Below are 22,941 nucleotides of genomic sequence, written 5' to 3' on the forward strand. Positions count from 1 at the left end.
ATTTGCATAAGCCAATCCCACAAAGTAGCCGAAACACGCCCTTCATTTGCATAAACCGCTCCAACAATGTAGGCGGGCGACACCCACTCATTTGCATAAGTGACACCCACTCATTTGCATATACCACACCCACAAAGTAGCCCAAACCATGCCCATCAAATTTGCATAACCCACACCCACAAAGTAGCCGGAAACCACGCCCTTCATTAGCATAAACTGCTCCCACAAAGTAAGTTAGCGAGAAAAGTCGCGAAATTCGACAGAACAAATCCGAGCATGCCAAACGGACATGCGGTCGCGACAGTAGCCCTGCACGAAAGCCTCGAAATTTGCGACTTTGACGCGAAAGTCGCAGAACAAATAGACCCATAGACTCTAACAGCGTCCTGGCTGAAAAAGTGAAACGAGACCGTGCCTCTTAGAAAGGTCGCCCGAGGACGTTCTATAGATCCATGCGTGCGTCTCCGGGAGCTCTATAACATATCCGAAAATCATCCCGGAAGGCCTCACCGTCGTGGCGTTCCAGTGAAGCAAAGTTTGACGTTCACGCGCGCCTACGCCGACGATCGTAAGTCTGTTTGGGATGGGCCGAACACCTCTGCGATCGCGGCGACGAGCCGATCTTCGTGATGGTCCGAGTTTTTTTCTGCGACCTCGGGAACCTCAAATCTGACCCGAGGCCTAGCATTGCAGTGTAGTTCCCTTTATCGGACGCTTGTAAGAGTCCCACAAAATCGAGACCAACGCCATTTTATTCGCCATGGCCTGAATATGGATATTCGGGGGTGTTACATATTTAAAAAAATATCTATCACTTAATTGTTAAGGCATTTGGCCCAAAGGTCACCGTGGCAGTCTTTCGGCTGACCTTTGACCTTTGCAAACGTCGTGGAAATTCGAGACCGGTTCCATTGGATTCGACATGTCCTGAATATGGATATTGGAGGTTCTTACATATTTTTAAAAATATATATCACCCCGTTTTTTTAAGAATTTGGCCCAAAGGGTCACCGTTGCAGTCTTTTTGCTGACCATTGACCTTTGCAAACGTCCTGGAAAGTCGAGACCGGCCCCATTGAATTTGGGACGCTCTAAATATGAATAAAATGTCTCGTTTGCGAAGAATAGGGTTAGGGAACATATTTTAAAGGTGTGTTTTGTCTGTTTTCACTTCTGTGGAGAGAGGAGGCAGTCTTTTTGCTGACCATTGACCTTTGCAAACGGCGTGGAGAGCCCAGACCGACGCCATTGGATTCTGCATTTTCTAAATATGAATAAAATGTCTAGTTTGTGAAGAATAACATTAATGAACATGTTGTGTTTTGTGTTTTGTCTGTTCATTCAAAAAGAGAGGAGAGGAGAGGAGGGGAGAGGCATATGCCTTCATACATGTGGATGGGCTGTGGCGCTGTTCTGAATTCCACTGGCAGATGACGGTCTTTTCTTTGATTCGTTTCTCTGACTTCCTATGTAAGTGCTGCTATTAAAATGCTTACTTTAAAAAGACTAAAATAGCTAAAATACAACAATTCATGGTCATAAGTTCATAAAGCATAATTCATAATAATGTCATGATACAATAATAAATATGTGGTTCATAATTGATTTCATATGAGGTTAAAAATGTAAACATGATGTGATGATAACTTTCTGAGGCAGAACCAAGTTCCCTGTCTGTCAGTAGCAACACTGGACCATGATTGATTGACTGATTGATGCATGATTGCCTGGCATTGCACACAGGTGGTACAAACATTTCTCTCACTCATTCAGACTCTGGTCTGCACAAGGAAGCACACTCGCAGCAGAGTAGTGTGTTTGAACTGTTTAAAGTTATTAAACACGGTCAAAAGGACATTCAAAGGACTGTATGAAACTCAAGAAGCATCAAGAACCTCTTTACACAACAAGCGGCCAACGAGGTATTATTATTTGAGAGCCATGGGTCTGAATGTAAACAAAGTATATGCTGCTTTATAAGACAACGTTTTATTTTTATATTGAGTGGTGGTGTGATTTGCATGTTATGTAATGAGTCCGAGTTTGTATTGTGCTAAACCAGTCACCAGAATACAGTAATGTTTATTATTGATCTAAAAACGGACTAAATGAGTGATATGGTACAAGTACTGTAGCATGGATAAGAAGCTAACTATGCTAATCGGAATTAGCATTAAGCTAACTGCATCCACTATAATGTTACACATTATATGTGACTAAATTTGACTGAGGGACTGCCATTGGATTTTTTTAAATTTTCGTTTTATCATGTCATATGAAAGCAGGGAATCATAACTTCAAATTGACATATTGGTTGTTCAGTTTGACCCACCAGTTTTGGAGATATGGCTTATAGAGTAATGTCTTGCAGAAAACAGCGAGTTGAGAAAACAGGCTTGAAAGGTTCACTTCTGTGGTCTCTAACATTACACCTAGCTACATGTTTAAGCATTTATTTCATATTTACATGTCGATTTCAGCTCTAACACTTATTTCAGACATGCTCTGGTATGTGAAGAGTCTGCCTGTGCTATTAACTCATTTAGAAAAAAAGAAAAAAAAGAAAACGTTTTCTCCTCCTGGTGAAAAGCTGTAATTTGCGCGATGGCAGTCTCTCAGTCAAATCTGGTCACATATTAATGTGCTCTGTGTGTTCAGCCATGGCCAGGACGTCGAGGCACGACCGAGAGATGGCGCTGGACGCCAAGAGATGTCTGTGTGTGAGTTCAGATCCCGTGGAGAGGCTGAGGCTGCAGTGCCTGGCCCGAGGGTCGTCTGCCATCAATGGCCTGGGCAGGTGAGTGTGTGTGTGTGTGTGCGTGCGTGCGTGCGTGCGTGCGTGCGTGCGTGCGTGCGTGCGTGCGTGCGCGCAAGCGTGCCTCCCTCAGGCACAGCAGAGGCGTACATACAGACAGTTGGACTGTGAGGTGACGTGGCAGCCCTCCTCCTCGCCATCACCCAGGAAGCCTTGGAGGTGTTGGCCGGTGTTGCTGGGCTCTATAACATATCCGAAAATCAGACCGGAAGGCCTTACCGTTGTGGCGTTCTACAGAAGCAAAGGTTTTAAATAGCAGACCTACAAGCTCGTAGTGCGCCACTCGGTGTAGTGGAACGTTTGCGCGCGCCATGTCGACTAGAAAGGTCGCCCGAGGACGTACTACAGGTCTACGAGTGCGTCTCGGGGAGCTCTATAACATCCGCAAATCAGACCGGAAGGCCTTACCGTTGTGGCGTTCTACAGAAGCAAAGGTTTTAAGTAGCAGACCTACAAGCTCGTAGCGCGCCACTCGGTGTAGTGGAACGTTCGCGCGCGCCATGTCGACAAGAAAGGTCGCCCGAGGACGTACTACAGTTCTACGTGTGCGTCTCGGGGAGCTCTATAACATCCGCAAATCAGACCGGAAGGCTTTACCGTTGTGGCGTTCTACAGAAGCAAAGGTTTTAAATAGCAGATCTACAAGCTCGTAGCGCGCCACTCGGTGTAGTGGAACGTTTGCGTGCGCCATGTCGACTAGAAAGGTCGCCCGAGGACGTACTACAGTTCTACGCGTGCGTCTCGGGGAGCTCTATAACATCCGCAAATCAGACCGGAAGGCTTTACCGTTGTGGCGTTCTACAGAAGCAAAGGTTTTAAGTAGCAGACCTACAAGCTCGTAGCGCGCCACTCGGTGTAGTGGAACGTTCGCGCGCGCCATGTCGACAAGAAAGGTCGCCCGAGGACGTACTACAGTTCTACGCGTGCGTCTCGGGGAGCTCTATAACATCCGCAAATCAGACCGGAAGGCCTTACCGTTGTGGCGTTCTACAGAAGCAAAGGTTTTAAATAGCAGATCTACAAGCTCGTAGCGCGCCAATCGGTGTAGTGGAACGTTTGCGCGCGCCATGTCGACTAGAAAGGTCGCCCGAGGACGTACTACAGTTCTACGCGTGCGTCTCGGGGAGCTCTATAACATCCGCAAATCAGACCGGAAGGCCTTACCGTTGTGGCGTTCTACAGAAGCAAAGGTTTTAAATAGCAGATCTACAAGCTCGTAGCGCGCCACTCGGTGTAGTGGAACGTTTGCGCGCGCCATGTCGACTAGAAAGGTCGCCCGAGGACGTACTACAGTTCTACGCGTGCGTCTCGGGGAGCTCTATAACATCCGCAAATCAGACCGGAAGGCCTTACCGTTGTGGCGTTCTACAGAAGCAAAGGTTTTAAATAGCAGATCTACAAGCTCGTAGCGCGCCACTCGGTGTAGTGGAACGTTTGCGTGCGCCATGTCGACTAGAAAGGTCGCCCGAGGACGTACTACAGTTCTACGCGTGCGTCTCGGGGAGCTCTATAACATCCGCAAATCAGACCGGAAGGCTTTACCGTTGTGGCGTTCTACAGAAGCAAAGGTTTTAAATAGCAGATCTACAAGCTCGTAGCGCGCCACTCGGTGTAGTGGAACGTTTGCGCGCGCCATGTCGACTAGAAAGGTCGCCCGAGGACGTACTACAGTTCTACGCGTGCGTCTCGGGGAGCTCTATAACATCCGCAAATCAGACCGGAAGGCCTTACCGTTGTGGCGTTCTACAGAAGCAAAGGTTTTAAATAGCAGATGTACAAGCTCGCAGCACGGCACAAATGTGCTATTTTTGAACAGCCAGCGCTAAAATCAGAGGTGACGCTTTCCCGTTTTCAATGGGTTGTTCAAAGGCACCGTCCACCCCAAATCTTTTCGGAAGAACCCATGCAATTGATTCCCAACCTTCCGGCCTTACCTTCTACTGGTCTGGTATAGTTTCTGTCAATGATGCAGAGATGGGCGCCGTTTGTCAAAACGGTCATTAGACCCATTCAGGACGGGGAACCCCTTTTGGTGTTTCAAGCATTATGTTACACTTTAGCTATTGAATCGTGAAAATGTGGTGCAAATCTTTGAATGTATATATATTCTTTCACGTTTTTTTGGCTTTCGCCTTTATTTTATATATTTTATGGAGGGACAGACAGTAGGCTGACAGGAAATGAGGACAGAGATGGGCGGGGAAGACATGCAGTAAAGGCCGTCGGGATCGGTAGTCGAACCTGCGGCACACTGCCAGACTGGATTACCAGCCAAGGTGCCTGGACCACTGAGCCATGGCCCAGGCCAGAGCAAACGTTTTTAACTCAAATCCTTGCTTCTGGGGAGGTCCCTGGAACGACATATTTTAGATGGAGGGGGGGGGGGGGGGGGGGGGTCGGCGGCCAAATACAGATAATTCTGGGGGTCCTTGACGTGAAAAAGGTTGAGCACCACTGACATAGAAACATGGGTTTTTCAAAAAGCTGTCAGGATTTATAAGACATTTTCTTTGCTGGACTCATCAGCACAGAATGTCCAATAGGTATCGTTTCAGCGTGATATAGATATAGTACAGAGAGACTGCTGTATTGTACGGGTAAATCCCAGCTTACTGTAGATGCGGAGGGTATTCTGTCTCTAGTCCCCACCCTCCTGAGATCCTGGTACAGTCCCATATTTATTATATGATTTATTATTAATGATCTTTTTTAGTTTTTATAGCATATTCAAGTGGAGTGCAAAACCACCTATGAAGTACTGTATGTATACAATGTACAGTCGCCGCCAGATTTCACTAAGCCAGCAACAGTATCCTATAATGTGGCGTGCGACTGTGCGTGAGCTGTCAGAATGTCTCGTGTGTAGGCTATATAATCCCTTTATGATTAAAGATAGGACCACTCGGAGTTTTCCAGCTCCACTTGTCAATGAAATATATTTTTTAATTACTGTTGGAAAGCAGCGGAACGTACTTACAGTACCACTGACACAGTCAATGTATGCCTGTCTGTCTGTCTGTCTGTCTGTCTGTCTGTCTGTCTGTCTGTCTGTCTGTCTGTCTGTCTGTCTGTCTGTCTGTCTGTCTGTCTGTCAGGCCTCTTCATCTGTTCTGAAGTTCCGCTCTTTAAGCAACCTTTAATTGAAACTGGCAAGGTTATATTATATAAACTAGAGCTCGACCGATGCCACTTTTTTGGGGGGTATTTTTGAATATTTCTGTCTGAAAACATTTGAAAGTTTTCTCCTATGCCCAAAATAGTGGCACTGCCTGTTGAAAGTGATCAAATAAATCAGGGAAACATCGGCTGAATCGATCGATACGTCGATACCGATCGGTCGTCAAAGAAGTCAAATTAGGAGCGATATATCTGGGTCTGGCTATACATAACAATGTGAATCATTCTCCTCTTCCTCGCCGCCACCCCTTGATCTTAGAACTGGTTTGATCTCCTTTGTGTGCTGGCTATTAACCCATTTTGGGCGGGAACCCCTTTTGGTGTTTTAACTAAGCATTATGTTATACTTTAGCTATTGAAAAATAGCAGATCTACAAGCTCATAGCGCGCCACCGAGTGGCGCGCTATGAACTTGTAGGTCTGCTATTTATATATTCTTTCAGAGCGAACGTTTTTTTTATTTCGACGTCGGGCCTAAATGGGTTAAGATGCCCTCTGTTCATCTCACCAAATATGTCTGGAAAGAAGAGGAAAAAAATACCTCATTGAACCTCAAAGGCAACAATTTCTCAAAGTCAGATTATGTATATTTATTACTTTAGGGAACAGGAATAACCTAGGCTGAGGACAAAAGGGGTGTTTGATGCCACTCAGTTTAAACGCCCAGATTGAAAGAGAGCCTAAAGGCGGTCCAGTTAGATTAATATCCAATGCCATGGCGGGAGCCTTTTCAGAAAGGCAAAGAGTACATGATGTCCCTTTGATGTTACTGGCAGTGTTATTACTTTTTGGTTTTTGTTTAGGGAAGTATAGGCCTAGTAATAAGTCTTAAGTGAGCACCCCAATAATGTGAGATGCAGTGTTTTGAGGGTTGGGTTTGAATCCATGTTACAGTGCCTACGTACCATATGCAGAGAGATTCTGGTAGCCCCTAAGGACTTAAAGCTGCTATAAGCAATAATATGTCAACATTTGAATGACCTTTTTATTTTGTATTTGTTTGGTATTCAGACAGCCAGCAATTGGGCCCCCCCAAAAGAAATGTAGTCTCTTTGACACATCTAGGGGCCGCAATCTGCATTCAAAGATGTTCCTAGAAGCGTTGTCATTGGTCGGAAAAAAAACCCTGGTCGCAATGACTAACCAATCAGGAAGCAGACAGTCAAATCGACCAATGACAAAGCTTCTAGGAACATCTTTGAATGCAGATTGCGGCCCCTAGATGTGTCAGAGACTAAATGGAGCGTTCTATCCATTGCTGGCTGTCCAAAAAAAACAAAAATAAATAAGGTCATTAAAAATTTGACATTGCTTATAGCAGCTTTAACGTGTGGTTCTTCAAATACATTTTATCTTGTGTGTGTGTGTTGTTATTGTGAAAGATGTCCCCCAAATGTAAATTATTAATTTATTATTATTATTTTAATTATTATAAATGTGCATACAAATTTGCTTTTTCTTTTTTTTTTTTTACATAATTTCCTCTACAAAGTACTAGTAGTACAGAGCAAGTAGAAATATATCCGGGTGTTGCAACAACCTTATACTTCTTCGTGGGGATCCTTGGTGTCCTCCTTTATAATCCCTCCACAGTGTCTATACACCAAATCTACTAAATCGACTATATGTTAGCTGAATGTTCACATATACGGTATTACGATGACATGACCTTAACTTGTGCATTCCCCATTATCTGCTGTTTCAGTCAGAGTGTTGTGACGGGGTGTGAGGGACATTCCACCCTGTCTCTCTTTCCTCTCTGTCTGTCTGGTTTGTTAAGTACCATTGTTCTCATGTTAAGTGTTAACAGTTCCAAGGAACTTAATAATAGGCCTTCTCAGAATATCACAGCTAGCACACAGCTGGTCCGTTCTGACCCACGGGTCTGTTGCTGCGGGGGGAAACTCGTCAAAGATTATTTTTGGTTTCCATGCTTTGCCATTTCCACTGTGCATTCCTGTGGATCTGAATAAATCACATATACGTTTTGGTTGTTATAGTGAAACGGCCCCAAGGATTGGCTAGGGAATTCTCGCTCTTCCTCTAGCTGTATCTGTCATGCACTCACAAGCACGTTCACTCTTTCCTTGTTTCAGCATTTGTCTGTCTGTCTGTCCATGTCTGTCTCTCCCTCTCTGTCTGTCTGTCTCTCCCTCTCTCCCTCTCTGTCTGTCTGTCTGTCTGTCTGTCTGTCTGTCTCTCTCTCTCTCTCTCCTTCCCAGATGGCCGCCTACATTAATAAGACAGGCGGTCACACTCCAGTGAGCAGTCTTCTTATTTCCCCTCAGACAGAGCCGACACACAGCAGGTGTCAAGCCGTCTGCTGACCCTGTTTGTCTCTCAAGCTGAGCAGCCACCGTCAGTGGAAATAAGGGAGAGAGAGAGAGAGAGACCCAAGCTGTTTTTTTCTTTCCTGAGCACATGTTTTTAATAGTTTTCAATGGAAGTGTCGCATATTTACACCATCCCGGAAACACCGGTGCCGTGACAAGGTGCCGAGCGTCACTTCTGGTGTTTTTCTTTATCCACTTGCCGAGAGTTGGAGTATTTTCAACTCGGGAGTTTGGAAGCGTTTTTTTTACATGGGAAGCACACACAGCCAGCCTATAAGCCTAATGCACAGACCCCCATTTGATGCCATTTGCTATACTGTATCTCTGGGACCCCCAATCTACTGTCCTGTACCGTCCTTAGCCTGCAGGCTTGGCCATACTGCCCCGGCAAGGCTATAAAATCCTCAGCATTCATCTAATTCTGACAATGTAGATAGGGAACCAAATGGACCGGTGAAGGGTTACAGCACCTGTAAGGTTCCGCTGGGAGCCCCGGTGGTTCCCCAAATCCGACGTTGCAGAACCAGTGGCCTCATTTCTACCTGGCCATAGAGACTGTCGCTTATGGAACATAACAGCTTTACAAGTGGGAAAAAAACGAGTTTGAATTAAGCTAGGCAATCTGGTTGGGATGGGACTGCATGGTGTCTGGAGGAGGGCTGTTAATTGCCCACGTGCTGCATGGCCTCGTTAGATGGAAGCCATTAACGCCCCTCCCTTGTTCATTTGTGAGAGAGCTATTATAAACAAGGTTCCACCTGTCTGCTATTTCCCATGTTAAACCGGCATTACCATCTGGTAATGGCAACATGTAGCTGGGGAGGGCGGTGGAACCCAGGTTCCATTCAGGCGTTACACAACTTTGAAGGGAGATACTCTATTTGACTGATACTGTGGCTTATACCTATTTCTTTTTTGAAAAAATTATAAATCGTTCTGCTGTCTGGCAGAAGCCTTGTATTGTATGTCCAAATTCCCCAACAATGTCCCTCCTTTTCATGGGTTTAATAACTAGTTTTGTCCTCCAGGTTCACTGAGAAACTAAGCTTATATGCTTTAATAATTCCCAGCTGTTTTCCCATAATGAAGAAGATGAGAAGTGTTCTGGGATAATGAGCATGAAGAAGCCTGTCCCTTCATGGGCTCTTCATGGCAGAAGGAACACTTCTGTAATATCCAAAGGCCTCATTTGGAAGGGCTGGAGACAGTAATGGCCATTTGCTTAACTTGGAGAGAGAGAGTAATGGTGGACAGGAGCTGCTTAAACGGGGACTAATGGTTGTTTGTGCTGGAGTTGAGTAGCGTGCTGACCTTGTCTGATAGATGATCATCTTGTTCCAAATGTTGTCCCCAAATGGCCCGGGGGGGAGGAGGGGGCGACAAGAGAACCCTTTGGAACCGGATACGTTGGTAGCCATTCCATTCCATAATCTATAGCCCGGCGCTTCTCAAAGTGGGGCCCGGGGGTCCTTGAGGCGTTGGAGGGGGGGTTTGGAACTCTGAGAGTGTACCACATGGACCCTTATGGTCCATATTTCGGTTCCATTTTGCATACTCTCAGAGTTTAATTAAAGGAGAGTTTCGCACAAGCTGTTTTCTTACCGTATATGAACACACGTATCCATTTGTCATTGAAAAACAAAAACAAAAAAAACATGCCGAGCGTTCCATACCAAATTAGTGGATTTACCGCCCGGGTAAATCGCGCGATTTGTTTTTGTTTTTGCTTACATCTGTTCTAGATGATATGACAGGTTAGTCCATGCAGTGTTGTTGCTGCACTCTTCCTGTTCTATGTGTGCTGACGTTAGACCCCTCCTACGCTGTTCTGACCAGCGCCCTACGTATGTTTATTTTTATATATTTTTAGTCAATATACAGTACATATTATCAACATGATTTTGTTTTGTTTTTATCAAACTGGGCGTCCTTGAAAAACAAATCCTGTTTGAGAACGACTGACGTCTAGCGAGCCTGCATCTCCATATTTGCAAAGCACTGCCTCACCTCTCGGATGTGTAGCGATACTTATTGCAGCACTGTGTTCCATAAGGCCCAAATAAATGTATAAAAGCACAAAACATAGCAATACGCTTCCAACTCAGGGTTACCTGACACATATACTGTAGCCTATGTATATCTAATATCTACACAAGTTTGTACCAGAAACTCCATTCAGAAAATAATTATATGGTCCACAAAGCAGACAGGCCCCCCAATTTCTTATCAACAAAGCGTACATCTATGGTGACAGAAACGGCCCCTAATACCGCCGTTGTCGCGTATACAGTATGACTGACTGTATCCTTTGAGAGTCCTTAATGTGTGGTCGCAGAGGGGGTTTGAGTTAAGGTTGGACACGGCACATTAACCCATTTTGGGCGGGAACCCCTTTTGGTGTTAGCATTATGTTATGCTTTAGCTATTGAAAAATAGCAGATCTACAAGCTCATAGCGCGCCACCGAGTGGCGCGCTACGAGCTTGTAGGTCTGACATTTTTAGAATCTGATCTCAGGTCAAAATGGGTTAAAGGACTGGAGCCATGTTCTGTTCCACAGTGTATCGTTTCTGTCGGGTCGGAAACCTTGCACTACTGTATACATGATGTCCAAACGCTGCTGCTTCTCAGAAAATGGAAAATAAGAACCTGTGTTCCCAATGGATTCAATGTAGTTATTATTTGATTGCGAGCTCTTCTGCTTCCCGTTGTATGGGACATGAGAGCAACTGGACAGTGCAGTGATGTTTTGGGGTCAGATTTTCACTTGCACAAAAGACCTTTTACTTTTTTCATCGTACCACATTATCCTCCCACTCTAAGACAATCGATTCGACATCTTAATTCAATTCAATTTCACTCTTGAGAATGTTTTTTTTTTTAAATCAGTGTTCTGCACTTCCGTGTCAATTATTATGAAGGAATTAACGAAGAACGGTCCGGCCTCCGGCCAATGCCCAGTAGCCTATGTATACATCCATGTACGTATACATCGCTCATTGAAATGTATATTTTCGTCTTCACGTGACACGGCTGTATACGATAAAGCAGGATACTAATGAAACGCTTTGAGTCGATACAAAGGTGTCGAGCCACGTGTTTCACGCCACACTTTTTTGCGCCAAAGCATAAATTCAAGGCTTAAGTACAGGCCCGTACGTTGGCTGGATGCCCGTACGTTGGCTGCAGGTGTCACAGTCAGTGTCCAACTGTAATCAAGCTGGGGACGTTCGTCCACTTGTGAGACACTCTTAACCTCTCAGACCAGCAGAAATAGACTGGGATCCCGTTTCAGCTGCCGAGGCGAATTGCTGACCAGATCATTGTATGTCTGTGGTGGGTTAGAATTGGGGCGTGGTGGCGGGAGTAATGTGGTGTAGTGTGTGTGCGTGTGTGTGTGTGCGAGCGTGTGTGTGCGTTCTGCTTGCTAGCACATAATTCAGATGGAAACCAATCTCTCTGTGACACAGGCATGCAAATTCGCAAGCACGTGCACACACACACACACACACACGCACGCACGCGTGCGGGATGTTACGTGATAATTGATCATGGTTCACTGATTGTTAAAATCTTTCTATATCCTGATAAACCTTCACAGCATTTTGGTTTTGAATGTACACTGTTCTAGTGATTGTAGAGTAGAATGTATTGACTCATAGAGTAACCTTGCTTTTTTGTAGAGACATATATACAGCATATATATATGGAAACATACATACATATATCCTTTGAAGTACTTGTTTGTGTGTGAAAGAGTGAGTTTGGCCACAGACATCGAATTTGTTTACATTTTATTACATTTTATTTCCCTCTTTCCGATTTATAACATTTTTGCAAAAGTGGGACCCTTAGTATTGAACCTTTCATTACATTTTCATGTAAATATCTCAATTTTATTTAGTATTTTTTATTTATTGGCAAAAAGTTGTTGTATAAACAATTAAACAAACATCTGAATTGTAGGCCTATGCCTATGTCTCAAACTGTTAAATGAATGTGTGGACTATATGGACTTATTAAACAATATCAATTTATTGGTATATTCTCCAGGCGGTCATCTATGTGTAGCTATCACTAAGACTAGAAATGTGTTAATATCACAGGGTGGGGGTGATACTTGATAATGCTGTATTTGAATGGAGGGTCAGTGATAACAAGATTACTATGATTATTTGTATTCTGAATCATTACGGTATGATTAGTAACAGTAGCAAACATTCACAGCAGTGATGATCTGTGGTTGTCACTATTCTTGACATAATAATCCATGCTTGAAAATAAAGTGGAGAAAGTGGCTGAATCTCTATAATTGAGTTCTTTGTTAAAAGTGACTTGATTCATGACTGACTGAATAACTATTCTGGTAAGTTTGCTTCCTATAGTTCTATAGCTGCTCAAGCATTTAACATTTCCATTATGAGTCATATCACTGTAATTGTCATCCGTTAAAGGGGAATTTCTCCCTAAACCTTTTTTTACAAAAGTAAGTTGATAATTATGTATATTGACCAAAAATAAATAAATAAATAAAGATATAGGGGAGCTGGGGCTGGAGATGAAGCTGGGGCTGGAGTGGTCTAACGCTAGAACTCCTATATTCAATCGTTGGTTTTGGTTTTTTGTTTACATCTGTTCTAGATGAAGTGACAGCAACACTCCATGCATTGTTGACACTGCACTCTTCCTGGTCTACGTGAGCTGACGTTAGACCCCTCCAGGAGCAGCTCCAGCTCCAGCCCCAGCCCCAGCTCCCCTATATATATATATATATTTTTTTTTTTGTCAATATACATAATTATCAACTTACTTTTGTAAAAAAAGGTTTAGGGAGAAATTCTCCTTTAAAGTGTTTGTTGGATTCTCGCAGCATCAAATGTCTGCGTGTGAACTATATGAAACCTCATAGCCTACATCTTAAACCCTCGCCTGTAGTAGTAGTAGAACATCAGCTCCCAACAAGCACAGTGATAAAGTAGTGGAGGATCTTCTCAAGTGATAGAATGTCTCTATACTGCCAGTGTGCCTACAATACTAAAGCCCTGTCATGAACAAGGCTCTGCTTCCACCTAGTGGCAAATAGGAAGAGTACATCAGTGGTTCTCAAACGTTTTCAAAATGAATTGCACTGTTATAGTAGCCTGGCTAATAAGCCAGACCGAATCAGCTGTTGGCAAAAAAGAATCGCCTGCCGGCGGATTACGGTCTGGAGAGGCTCAATTGTACGCCCATTTCCTACACCAGAGAACTGGTGTGGCCAATCGGGACAAGGTATGCAATATGGGCGGGCTTTGGTACAGTGACGTTCAATGCTTGAGACCTTTGACTGACAGTAGCTCTGACCAATTGCGTCAAAGAGAAAATGTTTGAACCCGCCCCCCCGGGAAACAAGATCCATACACAGCATCTCCAGACTCAAATACCACACGACAGTGTGATTTGAGTCTGGCTTATTAGCCAGGCTACTGTTATAGCGCTTTTCCAAGTGCTCAAAGAAGCGCTTTACAACGGTTCATTCATTCATACATTTGGGAGGTGAAGCGGCGAACAGTCGACGCCAGCGTCCTCACTTCCCACATTCACACACCGACGGTGGCGAGCTCACACCGACCGACTCATTGGAGGCAATGTAGGGTTCAGTGTCTTGCTCAAGGACACTTCGACAAGTGGACAGGAGGAGCCGGGATTCGAACCGCTGACCCAGGGATCATTGGACGACCTGCTCTCTACCTCCTGAGCCGGCTGCCAAGGACCCCCCCAAATTGACATTTATTAGCCCACAGACCCCCATTTGAAAAGGTATGCCAGGGACCCCCATATAAGAGAAGATTCTTACGGTCCTGGGCAGACAGTGATTCGCAACCATTTTAATTAAAAGAAAAAAAGGTTATGGCCATTTTTGTATACCACACCATAGACAACCAATATAAGGCAAAATGTCATCATACTTTAAGTAGCATGTGACATGTCAAACTAGGGGGTTTCATGATTCTGAATCCATTCCAAGCAAAACACTCCTTGGGCTAAATTCGGCCATAGCCACTTGGCCAGTGCCCAAATGTGATGACCTCATCACATTAACCATAGCCATTGACGGCTATGGCTGTTTTTAGCCCAAGGACTGTTTTCGTGCTAAACTAATGCTTGGAATGGGTTCAGAATCATGAATAACCCCTAATTTGACATGTCACATGCTACTTAAAGCATAATTAAATTTTTTTTTTTTTTGGTACCCCAACATTCAACCCCTGAATTGACCATGATCCAACATTTATATAATAAAGTGCGTCTCAATTCGGGGTCCGTGGACCCCCCGGGGCCCTTGGGGGATTTCCAGGGGGACCCCAGTAAACGTAGGTAATGCAACATCACAATGGTTTGCACATGACTAGACAGCAGCGCAGTCTGTTTTCACGTTTAAAATGACATTTCTAAAAGCTAACTGAGCATACATTCTTAGAATGCATGCCAGTGGGTCTCAATTCGGGGTCCGTGGACCCCCCGGGGCCCTTGGGGGATTTCCAGGGGGTCCCCAGTAAACGTAGGTAATGCAACATCACAATGGTTTGAACACGACTAGACAGCAGCGCAGTCTGTTTTCACGTTTAAAGTGACATTTATAAAAGCTAACTGAGCATAAATGCTTAGAATGTATGCCAGTGCTTCTCAATTCGGGGTCCGTGGACCCCCCGGGGCCCTTGGGGGATTTCCAGGGGGTCACCAGTAAACGTAGGTAATGCAACATCACAATGGTTTGCACATGACTAGACAGCAGCGCAGTCTGTTTTCACGTTTAAAGTGACATTTATAAAAGCTAACTGAGCATAAATGCTTAGAATGTATGCCAGTGCTTCTCAATTCGGGGTCCGTGGACCCCCCGGGGCCCTTGGGGGATTTCCAGGGGGTCACCAGTAAACGTAGGTAATGCAACATCACAATGGTTTGCACATGACTAGACAGCAGCGCAGTCTGTTTTCACGTTTAAAATGACATTTCTAAAAGCTAACTGAGCATACATGCTTAGAATGCATGCCAGTGCGTCTCAATTCGGGGTCCGTGGACCCCCCGGGGCCCTTGGGGGATTTCCAGGGGGTCCCCAGTAAACGTAGGTAATGCAACATCACAATGGTTTGAACACGACTAGACAGCAGCGCAGTCTGTTTTCACGTTTAAAGTGACATTTATAAAAGCTGACTGAATACAAATGTTTAGAATGTATACCAGTGCTTCTCAATTCAGGGTCCGTGGACCACCAGGGGCCCTTGTGGGATTTCCAGGGGGTCCCCAGTAAACGTTTAAAACACCAAAAGGGGACCTTGCAACAGGTGTGTGTAGTTGCTAATAAAATGTCTTGACAAACATACGCGGGGCGGCTGTGGCTCAGGAGGTAGAGCAGGTCGTCCAATGATCCACTACATGTCGAAGTGTCCTTGGGCAAGACACTGAACCCCAAATTGCTCCCGATGTGCTGGTTGGTACCTTGCATGGCTTCCGCCGAAATCGGTGTATGAATGGGTGAATGTAATGCACAATCTATGTAAAGAATGCACCATTTACGCACACACACACACACACACACACACACACACACACACACACACACACACACACACACACACACACACACACACACACACACACACACACACACACACACACACACACACACACACACACACACTTGAGCCGCATTTTCACGATTTTTCAAAAATAGCAGACCTACAAGCTCGTAGCGCGCCACCGCTTGCGGGTCTGCTATTTTTATAACATAAAAGTATATAAAAGTATAACATAATGCACCAAAAAGGGTTCCCGTCCAGAATGGGTTAATAAAACCCAAAAAACTGACAGTATAATTGTGTTGACCTCTTGACCTCCGGCCTCTTCACCCCCACTCATTTCAGTCCCTTGAATAGTTTTCATTTAGTCACATTTTGAGTGTTTTAATGTGTTTTAGGCAATGCCTCTGTGTGTGTGTGTGTGGTGCTGTCATATTATATGTGTAACTCCCTCCGAGCACAGACCGACACAAGTGGTTTCCTTGAAACTGATTTATTTGAAGACTTGTTCACCGTGAAAACTATAAACAATACAATAAAACAAGCACGTTACAATTAACATACATACAACATGACATGCACAGCACATGTAGATGCAAACATTTTACCAAAGTAAAATACAGACATAAAACAAACAACAAATACCTCGTTGGCTGCGTGCAAATAACAAAGAAGGGAATCTCTTCAGTATTAGGTCCTTATAACCTTTCTTATGACCAGTGCAAACGGAGCTGCTGCACCCTGCTGCTGCTAGCTGCTTGTGGCTTGATTGCTTACACAAAAAACCTGTGTACCCAATTTACATGAGCAGACCAAACGAGACACGGAACATGACTCTTCAAAATAAAAGCATTACAACAACTTGACACAAATACATGAAATAATGTTTTAAACGTAAATGTGACTTAATTATGACCTTTTAGGAATAAAGCAAACTATATCACCTATAGTGGCAACAGTTACAATATGAATGTGTTTAAATGCCAGTGTAGCTGGTTCACACACACACACACACACACACACACACACACACACACACACACACACACAATGCAGCAGGCATTAGACAACCTGACAGCCACCAACCTGGCAACCCTGAATGAGCCAATCAGCTGCCAGTCTCTGGTGTGTGTGTGTGTGTGTGAGAGAGAGAGTTCTCACAAGTACTGTTAAAAAAGACTCTACCCTAACGTCACTAAAAAGTACATTAAACACTTTTTCCTTTCCAAAACAAACACAACGTACATTATGACAATATTTCACCCTTTGCATTGGTAAAATAGACTTTATTTTTTTTTGTCTTCCCTTCCAAAAAAACAAAAAGATAAAATGACCCAAAATCCATGGTTAAGAGTATTCCACGATGGCTCAGTGGTTCTGGCAGTTGCTGATGGTGTGAGAGGACTCTGGTTCGAGACAAGTCAAGATTCGTGACCTCGGACCAAGGACTAAGGATCCAGAATAAATAAATCAAAATAAATCAGTCTTTACCTTTTGGTCAAGTAAATGTATTTTGGCGGACATAATCCAAGATAATCCACTGTCAATTTGTAACAGTCAGCAGTGCCAGTTGGTGCCACAGGGTGGTGCACTGCTCCCTTTTGTTTTGCTTTGTGTAGAAGATCTGACGTAAATTCCACCTCCTTGCTATAGATAGACATGACATGACATGATGTGTGTCAAACAATTGTCACACATGGATGGATGATTAGCCGTGTTTATTTATTTATTTCCGGGGGGAATGAATGAATGAATGAATTCATAAGTAAATGACTAACCTAACCCTGTAAAACCCGGATTAATTTCTACTTGCAAAAAAACGATTTCAACCTTACTACTACTTTTTACTACTAGGACTTATCAGAGGAAATCATGTAAAATTAATTATATATATATTTTTTGCACATTTATAATAATTATTAAAATAATAATAAATTAATAATTTACATTTGGGGGACATCTTTCACAATAATAAGGATAAATCCAAATAAATCACACTTTACCTAAATGTACAATTGAAAGGTATTTAAGACCCGACTCAGCGCCGTCCGAGTTACGTCCCGATAGGCAGAGAATAGTATATATCAGTAGCCCCTAGTTTCCATGTGCTGGCAATAGTTGGAAATGACACGTCCACCTGGGGGAAACCTTGACCAGGCTATGGTGAGTATGCCAGTATGGCCACATTATGCGTGTATTATGTTGGCAGCAGTGCTCCGTTCACGTTTGTTTATTATATTAGTGCTGTGAGACCTGGCTTAATATGGTCAATACTGAATCAGTCTAAAATATGCTTTGGCGCCCCCCCCCCCCCCCCTCCACCTCTTGCTATAGACAGACATGACATGACATGACATGACATGACATGACATGATGTGTGTCAAACAATTGTCACACATGGATGGATGATTAGCATTGTTTATTTATTTATTTCCGGGGGGAGGGAATGAATGAATGAATGAATGAATGAATGAATAAATAAATAAATACATAAATACATAAATAAATAAATACATTAATTAATTAATTAATTCATTCATTCATTCATTCATTCATTCATTAATAAATAATCATATTTCCGGGGGCATTTCTCTCCAGGTGAGGACAACGCCATCCAGTCAACCAAATATGGATGTCAGACGATCAGGCATCATCTCGTATGTATTACTTCTACTACTACTACTAGACACACACACCCAAACACGCAAATAAAGGGGCATGGTTCCGGCTACTTTGTGGGATTGGCTTATGCAAATGAAGGGGAGTGGTATGCAAATGAAGGGGCGTGGTATGCAAATGAAGGGGCATGGTGTGCAAATGAAGGGGAGTGGTATGCAAATGAAGGGCGTGTTTCGGCTACTTTGTGGGATCGGCTTATGCAAATGAAGGGGCGTGGTATGCAAATGAAGGGGAGTGGTATGCAAATGAAGGGGAGTGGTATGCAAATGAAGGTGCGTGGTATGCAAATGAAGGGGCATGGTATGCAAATGAAGGGGAGTGGTATGCAAATGAAGGGGCATGGTTCCGGCTACTTTGTGGGATTAGTTTATGCAAATGAAGGTGCGTGGTATGCAAATGAAGGGGAGTGGTATGCAAATGAAGGGGCGTGGTATGCAAATGAAGGGGCATGGTGTGCAAATGAAGGGGAGTGGTATGCAAATGAAGGGCGTGTTTCGGCTACTTTGTGGGATCGGCTTATGCAAATGAAGGTGCGTGGTATGCAAATGAAGGGGAGTGGTATGCAAATGAAGGGGAGTGGTATGCAAATGAAGGTGCGTGGTATGCAAATGAAGGGGCATGGTATGCAAATGAAGGGGAGTGGTATGCAAATGAAGGGGCATGGTTCCGGCTACTTTGTGGGATTAGTTTATGCAAATGAAGGTGCGTGGTATGCAAATGAAGGGGAGTGGTATGCAAATGAAGGGGCGTGGTATGCAAATGAAGGGGCATGGTGTGCAAATGAAGGGGAGTGGTATGCAAATGAAGGGCGTGTTTCGGCTACTTTGTGGGATCGGCTTATGCAAATGAAGGTGCGTGGTATGCAAATGAAGGGGAGTGGTATGCAAATGAAGGGGAGTGGTATGCAAATGAAGGTGCGTGGTATGCAAATGAAGGGGCATGGTATGCAAATGAAGGGGAGTGGTATGCAAATGAAGGGGCATGGTTCCGGCTACTTTGTGGGATTAGTTTATGCAAATGAAGGTGCGTGGTATGCAAATGAAGGGGAGTGGTATGCAAATGAAGGGGCGTGGTATGCAAATGAAGGGGCATGGTGTGCAAATGAAGGGGAGTGGTATGCAAATGAAGGGCGTGTTTCGGCTACTTTGTGGGATCGGCTTATGCAAATGAAGGTGCGTGGTATGCAAATGAAGGGGAGTGGTATGCAAATGTAGGGGAGTGGTATGCAAATGAAGGTGCGTGGTATGCAAATGAAGGGGCATGGTATGCAAATGAAGGGGAGTGGTATGCAAATGAAGGGGCATGGTTCCGGCTACTTTGTGGGATTAGTTTATGCAAATGAAGGTGCGTGGTATGCAAATGAAGGGGAGTGGTATGCAAATGAAGGGGCGTGGTATGCAAATGAAGGGGCATGGTGTGCAAATGAAGGGGAGTGGTATGCAAATGAAGGGCGTGTTTCGGCTACTTTGTGGGATCGGCTTATGCAAATGAAGGGGCGTGGTATGCAAATGAAGGGGAGTGGTATGCAAATGAAGGGGAGTGGTATGCAAATGAAGGTGCGTGGTATGCAAATTAAGGGGCATGGTATGCAAATGAAGGGGAGTGGTATGCAAATGAAGGGGCATGGTTCCGGCTACTTTGTGGGATTAGTTTATGCAAATGAAGGTGCGTGGTATGCAAATGAAGGGGAGTGGTATGCAAATGAAGGGGCGTGGTATGCAAATGAAGGGGCATGGTGTGCAAATGAAGGGGAGTGGTATGCAAATGAAGGGCGTGTTTCGGCTACTTTGTGGGATCGGCTTATGCAAATGAAGGGGCGTGGTATGCAAATGAAGGGGAGTGGTATGCAAATGAAGGGGAGTGGTATGCAAATGAAGGGCATGGTATGCAAATGAAGGGGAGTGGTATGCAAATGAAGGGGCATGGTATGCAAATGAAGGAGCATGGTATGCAAATGAAGGGGAGTGGTATGCAAATGAAGGGGAGTGGTATGCAAATGAAGGGCATGTTTCTGCTACTTTGTGGGATTGGCTTATGCAAATGAAGGTGCGTGGCATGCAAATGAAGGTACGTGGTATGCAAATGAAGGTGCGTGATATGCAAATGAAGGGGCATGGTATGCAAATGAAGGGGCGTGGTATGCAAATGAAGGGGCATTGTATGCAAATGAAGGGGAGTGGTATGCAAATGAAGGGGCAAGGTTCCGGCTACTTTGTGGGATTAGTTTATGCAAATGAAGGTGCGTGATATGCAAATGAAGGGGCATGGTATGCAAATGAAGGTGCGTGGTATGCAAATGAAGGGCGTGGCAACACCCACTAATTTGCATAAGCGACACCCACTAATTTGCATAGCCCTCACCCACAAAGTAGCCGAAACAACGCCCTTCACATTTTCATAACCCACTCCCACAAAGTAACGGGAACATACGTACATGTCCCCCACATGATGACGTACATGTTCCATTCGCGACGACGTACATGGTCCCTCCACGATGACGTACATGTTCCCTCCACGATGACGTACATGTTCCCGCCACGAAGGCGTACATGTCCCCTTCACGATGACGTACATGTCCCCTTCACGATGACATACATGTTCCCGTCACGATGACGTACATGTTCCCTACATGATGACGTAAATGTTCCATCTACGACGACGTGCATGTTCCCTCCACGATGACGTACATGCTTCCTCCACGATGACGTACATGTCCCCTCCACGATGACGTACATGTTTCCTCCACGGTGACGCGCATGTTCCCTCCACGGTGACGTACATGTTCCCTCCACGATGACGTACATGTTCCCGCCACGATGGCGTACATGTTCCATCTACGACGACGTGCATGTTCCCTCCACGATGACGTACATGTTCCCTCCACGATGACGTACATGTTTCCTCCACGATGACGTACATGTTCCCGTCATGATGGCGTACATGTTCCCCTACATGATGACGTACATGTTTCCTCCACGATGACGTACATGTTCCCTCCACGACGACGTACATACCACTCCCCTTCATGTGCATACCACGCCCCTTCATTTGCATGCCACGCCCCTTCATTTGCATAAACCAATCCCACAAAGTAGCCGAAACATGCCCTTCATGTGCGTGGTATGCAAATGAAGGGGAGTGGCCCCTTCATTTGCATACCACGTACCTTCATTTGCATGCCACGCCCCTTCATTTGCATAAACCAATCCCCTTCATTTGCATGCCACGCCCCTTCATTTGCATACCACGCACCTCATTTGCATACCACTCCCCTTCATTTGCATGCCACGCCCCTTCATTTGCATAAACCAATCCCACAAAGTAGCCGAAACATGCCCTTCATGTGCGTGGTATGCAAATGAAGGGGAGTGGCCCCTTCATTTGCATACCACGTACCTTCATTTGCATGCCACGCCCCTTCATTTGCATAAACCAATCCCCTTCATTTGCATGCCACGCCCCTTCATTTGCATACCACGCACCTCATTTGCATACCACTCCCCTTCATTTGCATACCACGCCCCTTCATTTGCATAAACCAATCCCGCAAAGTAGCGGAAACATGCCCTTCATTTGCATACCACTCCCCTTCATTTGCATACCACTCCCCTTCATTTGCATACCACGCACCTTAATTTGCATGCCACGTCCCTTCATTTGCATAAACCAATCCCCTTCATTTGCATGCCACGCCCCTTCATTTGCATACCACGCACCTCATTTGCATACCACTCCCCTTCATTTGCATGCCACGCCCCTTCATTTGCATAAACCAATCCCCTTCATTTGCATGCCACGCCCCTTCATTTGCATACCACGCACCTCATTTGCATACCACTCCCCTTCATTTGCATGCCACGCCCCTTCATTTGCATACCACGCACCTCATTTGCATACCACTCCCCTTCATTTGCATGCCACGCCCCTTCATTTGCATAAACCAATCCCCTTCATTTGCATGTCACGCCCCTTCATTTGCATACCACGCACCTCATTTGCATACCACTGCCCTTCATTTGCATACCACTCCCCTTCATTTGCATACCACTCCCCTTCATTTGCATACCACGCACCTTCATTTGCATGCCACGTCCCTTCATTTGCATAAACCAATCCCCTTCATTTGCATGTCACGCCCCTTCATTTGCATAAACCAATCCCGCAAAGTAGCCGAAACATGCCCTTCATTTGCATACCACTCCCCTTCATTTGCATACCACGCACCTTAATTTGCATAAGCAAATCCCACAAAGTAGCCGAAACATGCCCTTAATTTGCATACCACGCACCTTCATTTGCATGCCACGCCCCTTCATTTGCATAAACCACTCCCACAAAGTAGGCGGGGTGACACCCACTAATTTACATAAGCGACACCC

General features: G+C 44.8%; 1 protein-coding gene across 1 annotated transcript in view; it reads left to right on the forward strand.

The window, feature by feature from the left end:
- Positions 1–1,770: 1,770 nt before the first annotated feature.
- LOC306940326 (uncharacterized protein) overlaps positions 1,771–22,941 on the forward strand; it is a gene marked incomplete at its 3' end in the record, with an annotated part of 45,434 nt that continues 24,263 nt past the window's right edge. The window contains exons 1-2 of the mRNA XM_079525345.1: positions 1,771–1,922; positions 2,659–2,797. Of these exons, the coding sequence (XP_079381471.1) occupies positions 1,871–1,922; positions 2,659–2,797 (191 nt within the window). The 5' untranslated portion in view covers positions 1,771–1,870. The remainder of the gene's footprint in view (positions 1,923–2,658; positions 2,798–22,941) is intronic.

This window comes from Electrona antarctica (genome assembly GCF_951216825.1).
Source record: "Electrona antarctica genome assembly, chromosome: 16".
Lineage (NCBI taxonomy): Eukaryota > Metazoa > Chordata > Actinopteri > Myctophiformes > Myctophidae > Electrona > Electrona antarctica.